Below are 18,516 nucleotides of genomic sequence, written 5' to 3'. Positions count from 1 at the left end.
AGACGGTCTGTTGAGGTGACCACTTCGGAAACGATGGCGAAAGTCGAAAAATTAGTACTGGAAGATGCTCGGCTAAAGAAGGAACAGCTTGCAGAAATGGTTGGAGTATCGGACACAACCATTTTTAAATTTCTGCATGACCATCTTGGCATGATTAAGGTCAGCGCGCGGTGGGTGCCGAGAATGCTCACGTCGCCTCAAAAACAACAGCGCGTTGAATGTTCCCGTGCGTTTTTGGACCTCTGTGGAGAAGACAAGGATATTGTGCTGAATCGAATTGTTACTGGAGATGAAACTTGGGTTCACCATTATGAAAATGAGTCTAAACAAGACTCCATGCAGTGGCATAAAAAGGGTACAGCACCTCATAAAAAGTTTGAGGTGTCATAATCGGCCTGAAAACTCATGGCGACAGTCTTTTGAGATTCAGAAGGAATTTTGTTAAAAGATTATAAAGATAAAGGTGTCTCTATAACCGGAGAATATTACGCAACAATCCTGGAGTGGTTAAAAGAAGCCATCAAAGAAAAAAGGCGGGGAAAATTAACCAGAGGAGTCCTGCTGTTGCACGACAATGCGCCCGTACACAAGAGCCGTATTGCACTGGCCGCCCTGCATAAGGTGAGCTTTGATATTTTAAATCACCCACCCTATAGGCCAGACCTGGCTCCCGGCGATTATTATCTCTTTCCAAAAATGAAAAACGAGCTTCGTGGAAATAAATTTTCTACAGACGAAGAAGTTAAGGACGCAATTTTTCCGACAAGGACAAAACATTTTTTTATGAGGGTTTAAATAAGTTAATACATAGATCTTAAAATGTATTCGTCTTGCAGGAGAATATGTAGAAAAAGAAAAATTATTTTGACATTTTATTTTCCCTCCTTGTCCCTCATTCCGCGAACTTAAAAACGCCCCCTCGTACGTGGCCACCGTGACATACGCGGCGGCCATATGGCATGAGCGCGTGACCCAATATGCAGTCAGGGGTGCGTTGCTGAGTACCCAGCGCTCGGCGTTAGTCCTGCTCACCAAGGCGTACCGCTCTACCAGCACAGCGGCGCTGCCGGTCCTGGCGGGCGTGCTGCCGGCCGACCTCGACGTGAGCCGCGCGGGCCGACTGGATGAGGTGCGCAAGTCCGCGGCCGAAGAGGACACTCGGGAACAGCGAGAGGCAATCACGGCGGATGTCGTTGCCCAGTGGCAGCGGCGGTGGGAAAGCGAGGAAAAAGGCAGGATCACTTATCGATTCTTCCCGGACGTGGCGGCCCGTCTCAGCGCAAGCTGGGTCGAGCCGGACTATGAAACCTCGCAGATCCTGAGTGGGCATGGATGGAGACTGTATGACATGAGGCTGAGTGAGGTGAGCGAATGTTACTGCGGGCTGGCTGATAAAGATCTGCATCATGTGCTCTGGGAGTGCCCCCTGTATGACGAGTATAGAGAACGAATGCTGAATGGACTGACTCGCGGCGAGGCGGGACCAGTTTACTACGGCGACCTCGTCGCCTCCGAGGCTAACTTCCGTAGACTGCGCAGTTTCGCCCGAAGCTGGCACAGAGACAGGCAGGGGCGGGAACGCGAAGACAGGGCACGCGCGGCCGGCGTCCGAGGCTGTGGAGTGGCGTCCATCCCAAGACGGGTGAGCGGCGCTGGGACCAGCTCAGAATGAGCGGCTCGATACGAGCTTTGTAGGGAGATAAGACACGCCGTGTATTCATACATCGGCGTGTTCTCCCGTTGTTTCGGCCCGTATAACCGGAAGGTTGAGAGGGTCATGGGAAGGTGGTGGGTGAGTGTCCTCGACTTGTACTTTATGTACGACTTTTACAACGAATAAATAACTTTAAATCGTTACAAGAAAATGTCATGATTTTGTAATTTATTGAATTATTTAATGGTATTTTTCTAAATAAAACCTCCTTTTTAATAGTACTTGGCTGAATAGCTGTAATAGTCATGAGAAAAATAATGTAGATTAAGAATATAAAAATATGACTGATGGCTGTTAATGAAGATAAAATGTGGTTGTGAAAATATATGGTGTAAAAGTTGAAATATATGGTGTTATAAAAGGGAAACAAGGTATTATCAATTCAGGAACATTATTTAAAAAATAAACACCTCAACGCGACACACGCGCTAGCGCCATCTGCGCGTTGTGAATAACTATTTTTCCGTTACCGATTTACAGACTCGTTTTATTTAGTGTCGCGTGTTTGTGAAACCCTTTATGGCGAGGGAGCTATTCCCGCTATAAATTGGCAGCCCAACATGAACCCGGATACATCGCATCCACAATATTATTGTGTTATTTTGTGTCGCGTCGTAGTTTCGTTCAAGGTACCCGATCGTACGATATGGTAAAAGCCCCAATTAAGGACTAATTGTGAGTAGAGTAAATACGCCTGTTATCGTACATATTTTTTGGTGATTTCGTTAGTAAATTCGAAATACTATTGGAACTGAATAGTTTTATTGTTGGATTAAATAGTTTTCTGGTGGATTGAATAGTTTTGTTGGTAAACTAATTGTCGTGTAAAACGGTTCGGACTCGTAATCATGCCGTTAACGAGGAGTGAATGTGCTCGTGTTCAGAGTTCTTCGGCTTCTGCTCTCGCTGTGGGTGACTCTTCACGTGATAAGTTGCCGTCACACGAGATGGAGTCCGCGCTGCCCGGTGCGAATTCCGCGCCTGGTGTAGACCGCGCGCCGGCTGCGTCCACTGATACGAATGCGTCGCCTTCTGCGCATGCGGTCACCACGGCGAAGTGCACGCCGTCTGCGACGTCCTCTTTAATTATCATGTCAAACGAGCAGTTTACGTTGTTATTCCAAACTCTTTAACGTCGACCGGTATCTCCGCCACTTCCGTCAACAGGTAACTTTGCCAAGTGCGCGGCGAGATTTGATGGCGTCTAATCATATTTCTACGAGGTTAACTACAACTGAGTACATATTGTGGTATTGTTTGTTGGGATTATTACGAGTGAGTTAAGATGGCTACCGTTGAGAAACTAATATCATTACAAGAAAATTTATACGACAATTTAGAGAAAGGTTTAAGAAATTACAAGAGGACAGTTAAAGATAAAATAAGTGGAGGCTATGAAGGCGACATTTACAGTAGGTGCAATATATGCTATTGAAGAAGCAAAACAAGAGTTGTAAGTGGTTTGAAATAAGGTATGGTCGAATTACTGCTTCGAAGACAATACCTGACATACCATACCTAACACAGCTGCAATGAGAAGAAGTAGGAATTTGGAGCTCTCTGTGCAAAAAAGAGTTATTGGGAAATTAAACAAAAAGATTAGTACATGTTGTAGTCCACATATGTGACATATCAGATATCAGATCGTGGGTCAAAAAATTTTGAGTTTACGGGTTCGACACTGAATCAAAACCTGCGGGGCGTCCAAGGTCAATAAGAACGGAAGAAACTGTAAGCGAAGTCTCGACGTCCGTACGGCGCGATCCCCAGTTATCAACCCGAAAGAGATCATCTGAGCTAACTATATCAAGAACATCATTAAGGCGTATTTTGGCGAAAGATCTTAAATTTCAACCGTATAAACTTCAATTAGTCCAGGAATTGAAAACAAATGGCCACCATCTTCTCCGTGATTTTGCCGAAAGAATCTTACAGCGTTTTCGAAGTTTGAACAATATTCTCTTCTCGGATGAAGCTCATTTTCATTTAAGTGGATATATGAATAAGCAAAATTGTCGGTATTGAGCCTCAGAAAATCCCAAATTAAAACATCAAAGACCATTGCATTCGTTTAAAGTTATACCTAGTTTGGGCAGCCATGTCGGCTGAAGGAATCACCGGACCCCATTTCTTCGAAAATGAGCGAGGCCAAACCGTAACAGTAAATTCTGTTCGCTATACAGACATGTTACGTAACTTTTTCTTCCCACAACTACATAGTTTTGAAGCCTACAACAGCAGGACCTGGTTTCAACAAGACAGCGCGACATCTCATACATCCAATGAGTCCTTAGCAAGTAATAAAACAAATGTTTACTTTAAAACTGATATCGCGACGAGGGGACATTCCGTGGCCTCCTCGGAGCCTAGATCTCACGGCACTGGATTTTTTCTGCGGGGGTACCTCAAGAGCCGCGTTTATGACAATAAACCGAAGACAAGTGCCCAGCTCAAGAACAACATTTGAAAGGAAATGTCCGCTATCCCACGAGCGATGTGTCAGCGAGTTTTTACGAATTTGAGGTCCACCAGGACAAAATCGAGAAGGAACTCGAGTTCCTGCAGCAGCTGGAGTCGCAGGCGTTTACGCCTGTCGCTGATGCGGACACCGCAGTCGGTAAGCATGCCGAAAAGCATCGGCCTGGTGGAGTTGGGGGACTCAGCCCAGGGAACTGGGAAGAGACCACTCACCTCCCCTGAGGACATCCCGGAGCCGAACCGAAGAAGGCTCTTCAGAGGCATGGGGAAAGAGGAGGCGCCGCCGCTTAGTGGGCTGTGGGACGTCGACCGCAGGTCTGAGCCGTCGACGTCGCGCGGACAACAGCAGGAGCAAGCGGGGAACGACGGCTTGGCCTCAAAAACTTAGGCCCAACATACGGAGATGGTGCTCGCTGCCGTCAGGGGCATCATGTCCGTAGCATCGGCCACCAACAAACTGAATATGACCTGAGTGGTCTGCTGCGGCGAACGCAGTCAGGCTTGTCCCTACATCCCCTTGTGGTGTGCAGCGTCTTTACGATCTGGGATGTGACCTAGGTGAAACTCAAGGGGAGGTCCTTGAGTAGCCCCGTAGGGTATCGTTTAAGATACTAAGCCTATTTGCTATCTTCGGATGGGGCGTAATAAAAGCAGAGGGTGAACCTCTGCTAGGGGTTTGCAGCACGCCGCAAAGAGAACGAGAAGTCCACCGAATCGATTAAAGAAGATAAGGCGATCTCTCGGTCTTCCACAGAAGCCGGGACAGGTGGCCAGTTCTCTTCCGGATGTTCAGCCCGGGGTCTCTGATGGGCCTGGAACGTCGTCCGGTTATGGATGTGACGGTTGTGGGCGATTCTTCGCCACTAAGACGGGGTTGGGAGTTCAAGTTCGACGTGCCCACCCCGAAATAGCTAACGCAAAATCCGCGCCTCCGCAGGTAAAGCGAAGGTGGCGCGACGAGGAGCTGGAGCTCTCGGGAGGGATCCGGCAGCATCAACATTGACCTAGCAAAAGCCTTGCCCAATTTGGGACGCACTTTCGAGGCAATTAAAGGTGTGAGGAGGAAGAAGATATATAAAGAAATGGTCGCCAAACTCCTTTTGGGTTCACCTCCCACACCAGAAAGCAATAGAACGGAGCAGGTTGACGAAGATGTAGCTGAGGGACCTCCGGAGGGGGTGGTCGCCGAGGTCCGGCCAATAAGCGGCCCCGACGATGCGCTGCTAGTAGCTGACCAGCGGCTAGATGTCCGGTCTGCCTGTGTTTCCGTAGTCGACTACCTCCTTGCGAGGGCGACAGAGCGGATGACGCAGGGATCCGTGACGTCTAGAAGGCGTAAAGCCCTTGGACTTACACGAGAAAACACGGACACAAACAAGTCGCGGATCGGCACACTAGCGCCAAAATTCCTTGGTTTAGCACTATGAAGTGTAGCCACTGCATAAGCAAACTTCATGCCATCTGAGTACATGTTATTATATACCTTGACCTCATGCTCAGATTCCTTAAAATCCTTCCGTGATCTCTTTGTTACATATATGATCAACTATTGAAATGTCATTATGCCATAGAGAGGAATTTTTAAAACAATATAATTACTTGAACAAAGGAGTAAAGTATTCATCAATATTTTTGTTTCAGAAAAAAGGAAACATGTCGCTACTACTGAAGACGAAGATGACGGTCATGCTGAGCTGTCAAGGACTCAAGGTAAAACTAACGTTTGTCAGCACGCTTAGCGCAGCGATTATTCTTCTTTGTTGGGCAACGCGGGTTCAATTCCCGCACGGAACAAATATTTTTATGGGGCGCTTATCGTTCAGTAAAAAACGATCCGCAAAAACTTTTGCAAACAATTCTTTTCAAAATCATCATGCATGTTGATGTTGCATGATTTGTAAATCATTCATTCGGAAAATCTTTGCAGCAGTGTGAGCACTTAATTTTATTTGTTATAGTGCCTCCACCGCGTTGGGTCCTTGACCTCGAAAACCGTCGGGGCGCCGATGAACGAGAGCGGCTCGAGTTAGAGAAGCGGCGGGTCGCGTTGGAGGAGCGGCGGCTGGCTCTAGAGGAGCGCCGTTAAGAACAAAAGCAGAAGTTCGAGGAGCGGCGGCTGGCTCTAGAGGAGCGACGTTTCGAGGACGAGCAGAGGTGGCGACACGACATACTCGACACCCTCAAGGGCATTGCCGAAACACTATTTTAATTTTATGTACATACCGATTTTGTTAATTATACTGTTATGTGACGCCTTATGCATTAACCTACATTGTCCTCACATCTCTAATTACATCCTACTGTAAAATCAAACATAAAAAAAAGGAGAAAAGGAAAAATATATCCATGGAGTTTCTTCCATGTTCTCCATAGGATTTTGTTTTGGAACATGCACCTAGCTTATGACATTTTAAATGTGCCAGTTAATTTCCAGCACAGCACGGAACACCTGATGGTGTGCCACGTCCCGTCCCTGGACTTTTATTTGGTGTCGGCGTACTTTCAATATAAGGACGAGATCGACGTACACCTGGGCCCCCTGGAGCTGCTACTGGACCAACTGCGAGGACAGGAGTGGACACCAACGCCCACTCTCCCATCTGGTTTTGCATGCGAGCAAACGACCGGACGCGGACCGGAAGCCAGCCACAGAAGGTCCAGAATGGGGGACTTCGTCGCTACGCGTGGATTAATTATCCACAACCACAGTCCGGTGTACGCCCTCTGTCCGGACGACCGGCCAGAGACGGATAACGGCTACCACCAGCTAGTGCGGATTCTCGCGGCGTGTCTGCCCTCCGGCCGCGACGTGGCCCCGCAGACGGTGCGGGCCGTGCAGGACATAGTCAGGGATTTGCCTAACACTGCTCCGGGAATCGACGGTCTGACCGCGAAGATCGTAAAAGAAACGTGGAAGGCTGCAAGCTCGGAAGTGACTGAATTGATGCGTAAGTGCGTGATTGAGGGGACTTTCCCCCAGGTATGGAAAGATGGAAGGCTGCTGTAGCTGCCGAAGGGAAACGACAAACCGTTGCATGACCCCAAGGCTTACCGGACAATAACGCTGCTACCGATCCTTGGCAAGATTTTAGAACGCGTTCTCCTGAAGACGGCACCATCATACGCCAAGCACGCGGTATCGATCGGGGAAAGGGAGACGTCTTGCTTCGGTAAAATGTCACGAGTATTGGCGTCCTCGTGGGGAATTCGATACCCAAGTTTGAAGCTGATGTACAGGGGCACATACGAGGGTGCGTTTTTAAGTCCGCGGAATGGCAGGGTTGGAGGGGGGATAGGGGGCTCGTTAAGGGCGGTACGTGTTAAGTGACTCATAAATAGTATAAATATAAAGTTTTATCACAATTGCATCATTAGTTTTAAAACTATCGACAATTAAACAACTCAATCCGGAAGAAAATTGGAAGTATGGAGAAAATCGAGCATCGCGCCGTTATAAAGTTCCTTACCAAGCAAGGAAAGTCTGTGCAAATCATAATGGAAGAGATGTCATCGGTTTACGGGGACTCTTGCCCTGGAAAAACGATGGTTTACAAGTGGAACAACCTTTTTAAGCAAGGCAGGGATTCACTTGAAGACGACCCACGACCAGGACGGTCTGTTGAGGTGACCATTCCGGAAACGATAGCGGAAGTCGAAAAATTAGTACTGGAAGATGCTCGGCTAAAGAAGAAACAGCTTGCAGATATGGTTGGAGTATCGGATACAACCATTTTTAAAATTCTGCATGACCATCTTGGCATGACTAAGGTCAGCGCGCGGTGGGTGCCGAGAATGCTCACGCCGCCTCAGAAACAACAGCGCGTTGAATGTTATCGTGCGTTTTTGAACCTCTGTGGAGAAGATAAGGATATTGTACTGAATCGAATTGTTACTGGAGATGAAACTTGGGTTCACCATTATTAACCTGAGTCTAAACAAGACTCCATGCAGTGGCATAAAAAGGGTACAGCACCTCCTAAAAAGTTTAAGGTGTCACAATCGGCCGGCAAACTCATGGCGACAGTCTTTTGGGATGCAGAAGGAATTTTGTTAATAGATTACAAAGATAAAGGTGTCTCTATAACCGGAGAATATTACGCAACAATCTTGGAGCGGTTAAAAGAAGCCATCAAAGAAAAAAGACGAGGAAAATTATCCAGAGGTGTCCTGCTGTTGCACGACAATGCGCCCGTACACAAGAGCCGTATTGCACTGGCTGCCCTGCATAAGGTGGGCTTTGATATTTTAAATCACCCACCCTATAGTCCAGACCTGGCTCCCAGCGATTATTATATCTTTCCAAAAATGAAAAAAGAGCTTCGTGGAAAGAAATTTTCTACAGACGAAGAAGTAAAGGACGCAATTTCCTCGTATTTTTCCGACAAGGACAAAACATTTTTTTATGAGGGTTTAAATAAGTTAATACAAAGATCTGAAAAATGCATTCGTCTTGCAGGAGAATATGTAGAAAAAGAAAAATAATTTTGACATTTTATTTTCGCTCCTTGTCCCTCATTCCGCGAACTTAAAAACGTACCCTCGTACGTGGCCACCGTGACATACGCGGCGGCCACGTATGTGCCCCTGGACCCAGTATGCAGTCTGGGGTGCGTTGCTAAGAACCTAGCGCTCGGCGTTAGTCCTGCTCACCAATGCGTACCGCTCTACCAGCACAGCGGCGCTGCCGGTCCTGGCGGGCGTGCTGCCGGCCGACCTCGACGTGAGCCGCGCGGGCTGACTGGATGAGGTGCGTAAGTCCGCGGCCGAACAGGACACTCGGGACCAGCGAGAGGCAATCACGGCGGATATCGTTGCCCAGTGGCAGCGGCGGTGAGAAAGCGAGGAGAAAGGCAGGATCACGTATCGATTCTTCCCGGACGTGGCGGCCCGTCTCAGCGCAAGCTAGGTCGAGCCGGACTATGAAACCTCGCAGATCCTGAGTGGGCATGGATGTTTCCGGAAGTAATTTGTACGACATGAGGCTGAGTGAGGTGAGCGAGTGTTACTGCGGGCTGGCTGATGAAGATCTGCATCATGTGCTCTGGGAGTGCCCCCTGTATGACGAGTATAGAGAACGAATGCTGAATGGACTGACTCGTGGCGAGGCGGGACCAGTTTACTACCTCGGCGACCTCGTCGCCTCCGAGGCTAACTTCCATAGACTGCTCCGTTTCGCCCGAAGCTGGCACAGAGACAGGCAGGGGCGGGAACGTGAAGACAGGGCACGCGCGGCCGGCGTCCGAGGCTGTGGAGTGGCGTCCATCCCAAGACGGGTGAGCGGCGCTGGGAGCAGCTCAGAATGAGCGGCTTGATACGAGCTTTGTAGGGAGATAAGACACGCCGTGTATTCATACATCGGCGTGAGTGAGAGCCGCCACACGTTTGACGTGCGCTAGTGTTGCCGCACAACACAGACAAGACTGTTTTGTTTCAGACATTTTGTTTTTAGTGTTCTTTTGACTTGTTTATTTGTTTTATTTTATTCTGTAGAATAAAATTTTATGAATTATTTTAATTTCGCTCATTTACTTGTTGGACCTTATTTTAATAGTGTAGTATTAGTAGTGTAGTTGTAGTATTAGTAATAGGCACATTTAACTTTATAGACAGTTAAGGGACGATGGAGCGTCGCCAGCTCAGTGCTGAGCTGGTGGATGAGTGGAGAAGGCGAAGTCTCGACAAAATCGAAAAGGAACGGGAGTTCCTGCAGCAGCTGGAGTCGTAGGCGTTTACGCCGCGGCTGACGCTAATGCGGACTCCGCCACAGTCGGTGAGCGTGCCGGAAGGCATCGGCCTGGTGGAGTTGGGGACTCGGCCCAGGGAACTGGGAAAATGCCGCTGACCTCCCCTGAGGACATCCCGGAGTTGACCAGAAGAAGGCTCGTCAGAGGCACAGGGAGAGCTTTGAGACGTCGACCGCAAGTCTGAGCCGTCGACGTCGCGCGGACAACAGCGGGAGCAAGAGCAAGCAGGGGAGCAAGCGGGGAACGACGGCTTGGCCTCAAAAACTAAGGTCCAGCTCAAGGAGATGGAGCACAGTGCCGTCAGGGGCATCATGTCCGTAGCATCGGCCACTAACAAATTAAATATGGCTGATAAACAGGCCATTAGCAGCCACGGCCAGGACATCCTGGGAGTCATCGGTGTGCTGGAGCTGAGGCTGGCGGACACAGAGAAGGCCCTCGTAGAGGCGGCCCTGACAGCAACTCAAAAAGAGCTGTTGCACCAGCGGGCATTACGCAACGGCCAGAAGCGAAGCCCGACTATGCGCGCGCGCTGAAGCTCAGCGCCAGTCCCGACCCCGAGCAGTGGCACGGCCGTAGTGGCATTCTATATGTATGCGCGGTGTGGACTGGGACCGCTTCCGCTCGGGCATCCACGAACGTGTGGGACGGCTTAACAGGAGCAAACCTGCCTCCGAGGTACGTAAGGACTTCACAGATGTTATAGATAAGACAGCGTGCGAGTGCCTAAGCCCGAGGCGAGAGCGCGACAGGGAGACGGGCTATGAATGGTGGACTTGTGAACTGGACCGCCTGCGGAAGATACAGTACAATAGACGACGGAAATAGCAGCAGACCCGGAATCTCTGTAGAAGAGATGGCCCGGAAGGATTTCCATGAGGCGCGCAGTATATATAGACGACGGATGACCGAAACTGAACAACAGTTTATGAGGGATGTGGCTGACACCGGAAACGAGGATCCGTGGGGCCTCGCCTATCGAGTCGCTTCCGGTGGCAGACGCCCACCGGGAAGTCATACAACACAATACTTCACAGTACGACCACCTTTACCCCGTCCGAACTGTTATTTGGCCATAAACCCATAATTCCCAGGTCACTATATGAAATAAATAGTAATAGCACTTACAATGAATACATTCGAGCACTACAATATCGAATGAAGAAAAGGCTCTTGATAATAAAATTTAATAATCATCAAAGATATATTACGATAAATCAACCCGTAGTACAACATGAAACTGTTGACATGGTGTACCTTAAGTGTCACCACAGACTAGGATAACCCTTTTCACCTATCTGGAAAGGCCTTATAAGATAGTAAAAGTCAATAATAAACACAATGTTACTCTATCATTAAATCCAAGACATAAAAATATCATACAACTGAAATAAAATCGGCAAAATTATAATATTTTTTAATTATTGTTTATTTTCAGAACGTTTGGGAAATACAACATGATTACATCACAAATAACTCCCATTGCGGGACACAGTCCAGGACTTTATTATGATCACCTTGACAACATATATTTTTATAACGATTTTTAGAGAGTTATTACTCACATCGACATAGTATCAAAGGAGCCATATCTTAACAATATAGAAAAACTAATAAAAAAAATCATAAGATACATGTATTCAGTTCCAACTTAAAGGTACAGTTACACATGCTAGTTAGTAGCACGAAAGCATGCTACTTTTGAGCAATTGCTACTTAGTGGTACGTGTGTCGAAACATTGCTAATAATGAGCATGCTAATTACGAGTATGCTCAAAAATCGACGGCCGTGCGATTTTTGGGCATGCTACCTGCGGCGCGGGTGGAAGGGGGCGTGCTTTTAGCGCGTGTGAACAGGTTTGCTTATTGAGCATGCTAGTAGCGATCAGTCGTTCACAGTAGATGCGCGTGCACAATTTCGCGCCAAAAATGTCTCGCTGGGGCGATGAAAAAACCTTGAAATTTGTAATTTTATATCGGAACAACGAGTGCCTATGGAATCCGCATATACCACAGTACAAAAATAATATTGCAAGAAATAATGCATATCAAGATTTAATAACCAACATGGACGATCCTACTTTGACAGTGAAAATTATAAAATCAAAAATCAAGAACTTGAGGTCCGTTTACCACAGCGAATTAAAAAAAATTGAGAATTCCAAGCGATCCGGTTCTGGTGCCGCTACTGTGTACAACCCATCCATGTCCTGGTTTCACGAAATGCATTCTTTCCTTGGAGACACTGGCGATTACAGGGACCCTATTTCTATGGAATTGGTGAGTTTTGGTTAACAATACTTAAATAAAAATGCACGTAACTGTTAGTAACACACAATTATTTAATATCATAGAATAAGTAGTACAGCATTTTCTATGTATTAATTTAAATCATATGGCCTTGCCACGGTACCGCCTCTGTAGTTTCAAAGAGCTGCGCATAGGTGTCTCTTATCGCTCCTGCCTGTCGAGAAGCGTGGTTAGCGTAGCGTGTAGGTGGTAAGCCTTCCAAAGCAGTCCGTAGTTGTGCCCTCCATGATCCTGGTACCACAACACGTTGTTGTGTATCTTCAAAGTCGACGCATCTTTGCGTGATGTACATATCAGATGTTTTCCGAAGCCAATTGTGTAAAGAGCAGGCAGCTAATGTAATTCTATCGACATTTTTGGGGGCCATATCTATGGCATCCATAAAAACTCGAAATCGTGTCACTAAAATACCAAACGCATTTTCAACGATTCGTCTGGCTCTCGATAAACGGTAGTTAAATATCTTTTCTTTACGCGTTGGAGTTGTTCGATAGGGCTTCATAAGGTATAACTTTAGAGGAAAAGCAGCGTCTGCCACAATAACTGATTGGTCCGGAAAATTGAGAGTATTATTTTCCAAAGCTTGTGCTAAATTAGATTTTTGATAAACACCTCCATCAGAAGCTCTACCATTAGTCCCAACATTTACGTATGAAAAACAATAGTCATCATCAACTAATGCCAGAAGTATGATGCTATGAGCGCCCTTGTAGTTATAGTAGTCAGAAGTATCATCAGGGGCGAATATATTTATATGTTTGCCATCCAACGCTCCAACACAACCTGGAAAGTTCCATTTAGTTCTAAATCCATGTTCAATGCGTTTCCAATCTTCAGAACCAGGAATCTGTAAAAAAAAACAAATAAGTATTTTATAAACTTAATAGATTTTTTTTACAGAGAGACGAGCCATCGCAAGATTCACAACCAAGTGACGCTGTTTCATATTCAAACTCGTTGACGCCGCAATCGATGAATGTGTTATCACCCTCTCCTAGTCCAACTACAGAAGATCGATCACAATCGCGTTCATCTAATAACTCATCAACACGACGTAGAAAAAGAAGCTTACAAGAAGAACCCATTACATATGCTCTCGATCGTTTACAAAATATTAGTTCTGCGATAAATGCACCGCCTAATTACGACGAATTCCATTATTTTGCTCAAAATGTTGCAGCTCAATTGCGAACTCTACCATTGTACGACGCATTAGATGTACAACATGAGATCCAAACAATTCTGACTGCAGCAAGACGTCGACGCCAGTACCCAAATTTGTCTCCCTTTACACAAACAATGACTTTCATACCTCCCAGTACAAACACAAATACAGTCACTTACACACCTCCTACTACAAACACACAGACAATGACTTTCATACCTCCCAGTACAAACACAAATACAGTCACTTACACACCTCCTACTACAAACACACAGACAATGACTTTCATACCTCCCAGTACAAACACAAATACAGTCACTTACACACCTCCTACTACAAACACACAGACAATGGCTTTCATACCTCCCAGTACAAACACAAATACAGTCACTTACACACTTCCTTACGCGTTATCCCAATCAGATTCTACTGTCCCTGAAGAAGATTTGTTGAACAAAGCATGGAAAATGTGTTAAAGTTAAATTTAGTTTAGTAAGTTTTTAATCTAGATTTTAAACAATAAATACTTGATCTAAACTAATAATCACTGGTTTACTTTACTTACCCGCATATAATCCTTCAGAGCATTGTATATTGCATCACACACTTCAGGTATAAATAGAGATATAGTAGACCTTGCAACTCTGTGAAGTGCTTCTAATGTGTATAACGAATCTCCAGTTGCTAGATACCTCAATGTCACTTCCAGTTTCACTTTTGGTGGAATAGCATTTCGCATGTGTGTATCTTGTTTCTTTATAGCGCTTTCAACTTTAGATAGTAACTCGTCAAACTGATGCGGTAACATGCGCAAATGATTTTTGTAACCATCAATATCTTCTTCTCGCATTTCTACTAGCAATCGAGTACTTGCTCCAAGTTGTTCCCTTCTACTTAGCCAATCACGGACCCAAATCTTCCTATTCCTTTTACATTGGTTTTTTCTCTTTCTACCTGAGAGAAGTCTTCGGATGCATTGCAACGATAGCAAAAGAATAACTTTATTAAGCTCCGTACGGATGGTTGTTTCATCGTCCATGTTTGAACTGAGCATGCTAAAATCGCATTTGTGTTTGGAGTGTTTGCTTTGAGCATGCTTATTAAGTAGCATACTTAAAACTAGCATGCTTATTGCTAGCAAATGTAAACAGTTCATAAGCATACTCATATTAAGCATACTTATAGCACGTTTTTTAGCATGCTATTCTAGAGCATGTGTAACTGTAGCTTAATGATATATTCCATTGTAAAGATGTTTTCAGCCCTATCGAAGTACTGTTGAAGTCAAACTTTATAAACTAGAAAAATATTTATAATATTTAGTGCCTGCAGACTACAAATCGAAAAGATCTTCAAAAATATTATTTATCTGGATAAGAGATACATACACCAATTATAGAAGATTACAAAATATTGGCAATCCATTAATGTTACTGGTGTCCGACATGAAATATCCAAAGGGAAAGGATAATTGTGCATGCTGGAAGTGAGAAAGAATTTATATCTAACGTCCTTGTAATAGTTACTGGTAAAAACAAACATGATTATCATTCTGAGATTTTACCAAATGGGTAGCTGAGTAGTTAATTCCCATTATAACTGAACCGTCTATCATTATTATGGATAATAGCACCATACCACTCCATTTAACAAACAACAAGGTATAATTTTAATATTCAATACTTCTTTCTATTACCTTATTTATGATCTATTACCTTATTCCGAAGCGATGGTAGTTTATTGACTTTCAAAAAGTATTCTATATTAATCAATTTTGAATAAATGAGATTTGAATTTGAATGGTAATACACATTAATTATCCAATTTAAACTGGAATCAGACCTTAATTATGTCTTTTTTTCACAGGCGCCATCATCTTCATCGAGAGTTGATGAAATCAAAATATGGCTAGTAGAAAATATCATTCCATTTGACGGGTCGTTGCGTAAACTCCTTATTAATACTGGTAAAATACAACACAATGAACATAATAAACTTTTAGGCGAAAATGGAAACACAGTGGTACGACTCCCTATAATTGTGATCTAAATCTGAGTAAAAGAGCATTGTAAAAGCGAATTACACATAATAATGTTTGTGCCCAGGATGTTAAACTCTCGGCAGAAGAAGTATTTCAATCTGTTACTCCACAAGAATGGAATAATTGTATTGACCACGTCATTAAAATTGAAGATGAGTATTACGCCCGTAGAGAAACATATGACGACATGGATAAACTTGTCATCGCAATAGGGAAAATTTATATTGACCACGTCATTAAAATTGAAGATGAGGACTACGTCCGTGAAGTAACCTTACATGATGACAGGGAGAAACTTGTCATCGCAGTAGGTGATGATAGTTATAATGATGAATCTGAAAAGTTCGAATTAGATCAACCAAGAGTTTCAGAGTTAGACTCCGACTGATATATTTTTAAAATTTTAATATTCCTTATACGCGTACCTTTGTGTTTTTTTTTTTTGCACCATGAGTATGTTTTTCAGGGACCATAAGGTAAACCTCTGCTTAAATTACTTGTTGATAATCTAAGTTGATATCATTATATTTTCATTTTCACAAGGTTTTCTTTTATTTCATTTTCCATCCTAAGAAATTACTACTTACTAAGTCAACTCTAGCGACTCGAGCCCTACTCGAATCACTAGAGTCGATTTATTACACTTGTATAGTCTGCGCCAAACTACTAGTCCGCTCTGAAGTTGTTCCAAACATGTGTAGTCACCCAATTTTCTATGGCGACACGATTCATTTCTATATTCAGCGGACTAGCAGTTTTAAACGGACTATACTCGATTGAAAAAAAAAATTACTAGAATCTCGAGTATCGAGTTGATTCCATGGCCACCAGATGTCGCTTCACTACTTTATTGTAAAATTTTGTCTACGCCGCGCCGGTATACAACAAAAGAACTGTATAAACATGTCCGCTACACAGTCCGAACACAACAACGACAGCGATTGAACTATTGCTGGTGGCACCAGCCCCACCAAGAGTCCCAGCACAGCAGGGTCAGACCCCTCGTGGTCGACGTAGACGGTCATCCCGAGGGGTCATTGGTTCTCCACGACGTCAGAGGACCCAAACTCAGAGGGATTGGATTGCACAAAACTTTTTCCAAACTGATAAAGTATGGCAGAAGTTTCTTACCTACAAACACGCAGATGAAGTTCATTCAGAAAAGGACAGATAAAAAATACGGGAAATAGTGTTGACAAGAGCAAAATGGCACGAAGTTGCCTCAAGTGCTATCGATGTTTTACATAAAATAAGTAATTCAAAACTCTGCAAAGACTGAAGCTTATTATTTGTGTATATAAATTGGTTGATATTAAAACGAAATGTTCCAAGAAAAGAGGCTGCAATGGTGGAAGGTGGCGGCGCTCAGCTTTTCTTCTCAGAAGAGAACAAAGGGCTTCGAACTAGTGTGGCGGACGTTATAGTGATGTGATAATGTGTGCGTATGTGTGTAGCGCATAGAATAAGAACACTCTCGGACTCGCTGTCTTACTGTCAATACACGTACTAAATTGTAAAGTTACAAGTAATAAATACCACATATTTCTACATACGAGTATCGACTTTGCATCTTCGTCGCAAGACCCCAAAAATGTAACACAACCATTACAAATATAACTCGTGCGATGTTGCTGCTTCGCGATCGGCGCGCGCATCCCAACGGCCGATGTAACGGCCGTTCGCGCGCCGCCGCCCGCGCTTTTCTAGTAGTCTAGTCCTCGATGGCGATCGACACGGTACTGTTCATGTGCATCGGGTCTCACTCCGCGATCTATGTCCACGACGCCGAATGCTACACCGCTGCCCCACGGCAGCTTACTACACCGGTGGGCAGTGTACCCATTGAGGAGATTACCCGAGTAAAGGATTTCTCAAGACCGCTTATTTATTATTTGGCATTATTACCTTTTGCATACCTTGCTAGGTGGAATATAACAGTATTTATATTTTAACTGTACAACCATGTAAAACCTATATTCAAGCAAATAAAGATATTTAATTTGATTCAATTGTATAAATAAAAACATCGTAGTTTATTTGGGATGATTACATGCACCTTTAGGATTACGTTAGGTTCGGGAAATTGCGTAACATCTTCTCATCCAACATACCTCAGAGCCTGAAGTCGAAGTTGTTCGAGCAGTAGCAGTGAAGAACGGAGAAAGTTTCCTACCCAGAAACACGCAGATGAGGTTAATTTTAAAAGGAATAGATTAAGAATCATGGAATGAAAACTATAAAAAGTTATAAACTATTTTACGCAACATTGGAGTCTCCTTCAATTACCATGAATTTTGCTATATGGAAATAGTGACAATAGCGTTTTGAGCCGGACTTGAAGGCCACAACGCCTGATTGGTCAGGTGCTCGCGGGGAGCGGAAACTCTAAACATGTCCGCCGCACAGTCCGTAAACAAAAGCGACAGCGATTGAACGAATGGTCTTTGGATCTCCACGGCACCAGAGGAAACAAACTCAAATGACAAGGCTTCCTCAAGTGACAGGTTGCACAAAACTTTCTCTATACTGATGAACAATGGAGAAAGTTTCTTACCCAGAAACACGCAGATGAATATAATTCAGAAAGGGATGGATTATGAATTAAGAAACTGGTGTTGCAAACAGCAAAAATGTCAAGAAATTGCCTTAAGTGCTGTGGATGTTACATAAAATAAGTAATTCAAACCTGCGAAGACTGAAGCTTATTATTAATGTAAATCCATTATGGCTCATGACATTTTTGTTATATATGCAATTATTATTCAGTCAACTAGTATATTATATTGACTATAGTTCAACAAATTCATTTGATCTATAAATACAAAGAATGGCATTTAAATCTGTTAAAGTATTACAGGTGGATTTGTAAATTAAAAATGATTTTATAAGAACGAAACAATATAATTTTGCTGTAAATATTAGATACTTAATTACTTGACATTATTAACTCTTGCAAACCTTGCTAGGTGGAATATAGCGATTATATTTTAACTGTTAAATCATTAAAACCTATATTCAATCAAATAAAGATGTTTGATTTGATTCAATTGTATAAATATAAAAT

General features: G+C 44.2%; 1 protein-coding gene across 1 annotated transcript; it reads left to right on the top strand.

The window, feature by feature from the left end:
• The first annotated feature begins 11,590 nt into the window (after positions 1-11,590).
• LOC140752728 (uncharacterized) lies at positions 11,591-13,955 on the top strand. The gene is made up of 2 exons (XM_073087061.1): positions 11,591-12,216; positions 13,147-13,955. The coding sequence occupies exons 1-2, from the start codon at positions 11,839-11,841 to the stop codon at positions 13,885-13,887; spliced, it is 1,119 nt and encodes a 372-aa protein (XP_072943162.1). The 5' UTR covers positions 11,591-11,838; the 3' UTR covers positions 13,888-13,955.
• Positions 13,956-18,516: the final 4,561 nt, after the last annotated feature.

This window comes from Epargyreus clarus, unplaced genomic scaffold (genome assembly GCF_041222505.1).
Source record: "Epargyreus clarus isolate Ecla_fem2 unplaced genomic scaffold, WU_Ecla_fem_2.2 ptg000025l, whole genome shotgun sequence".
Taxonomy (NCBI): Eukaryota; Metazoa; Arthropoda; class Insecta; order Lepidoptera; family Hesperiidae; genus Epargyreus; species Epargyreus clarus.
This window is presented reverse-complemented; position numbering and strand designations above follow the sequence as displayed.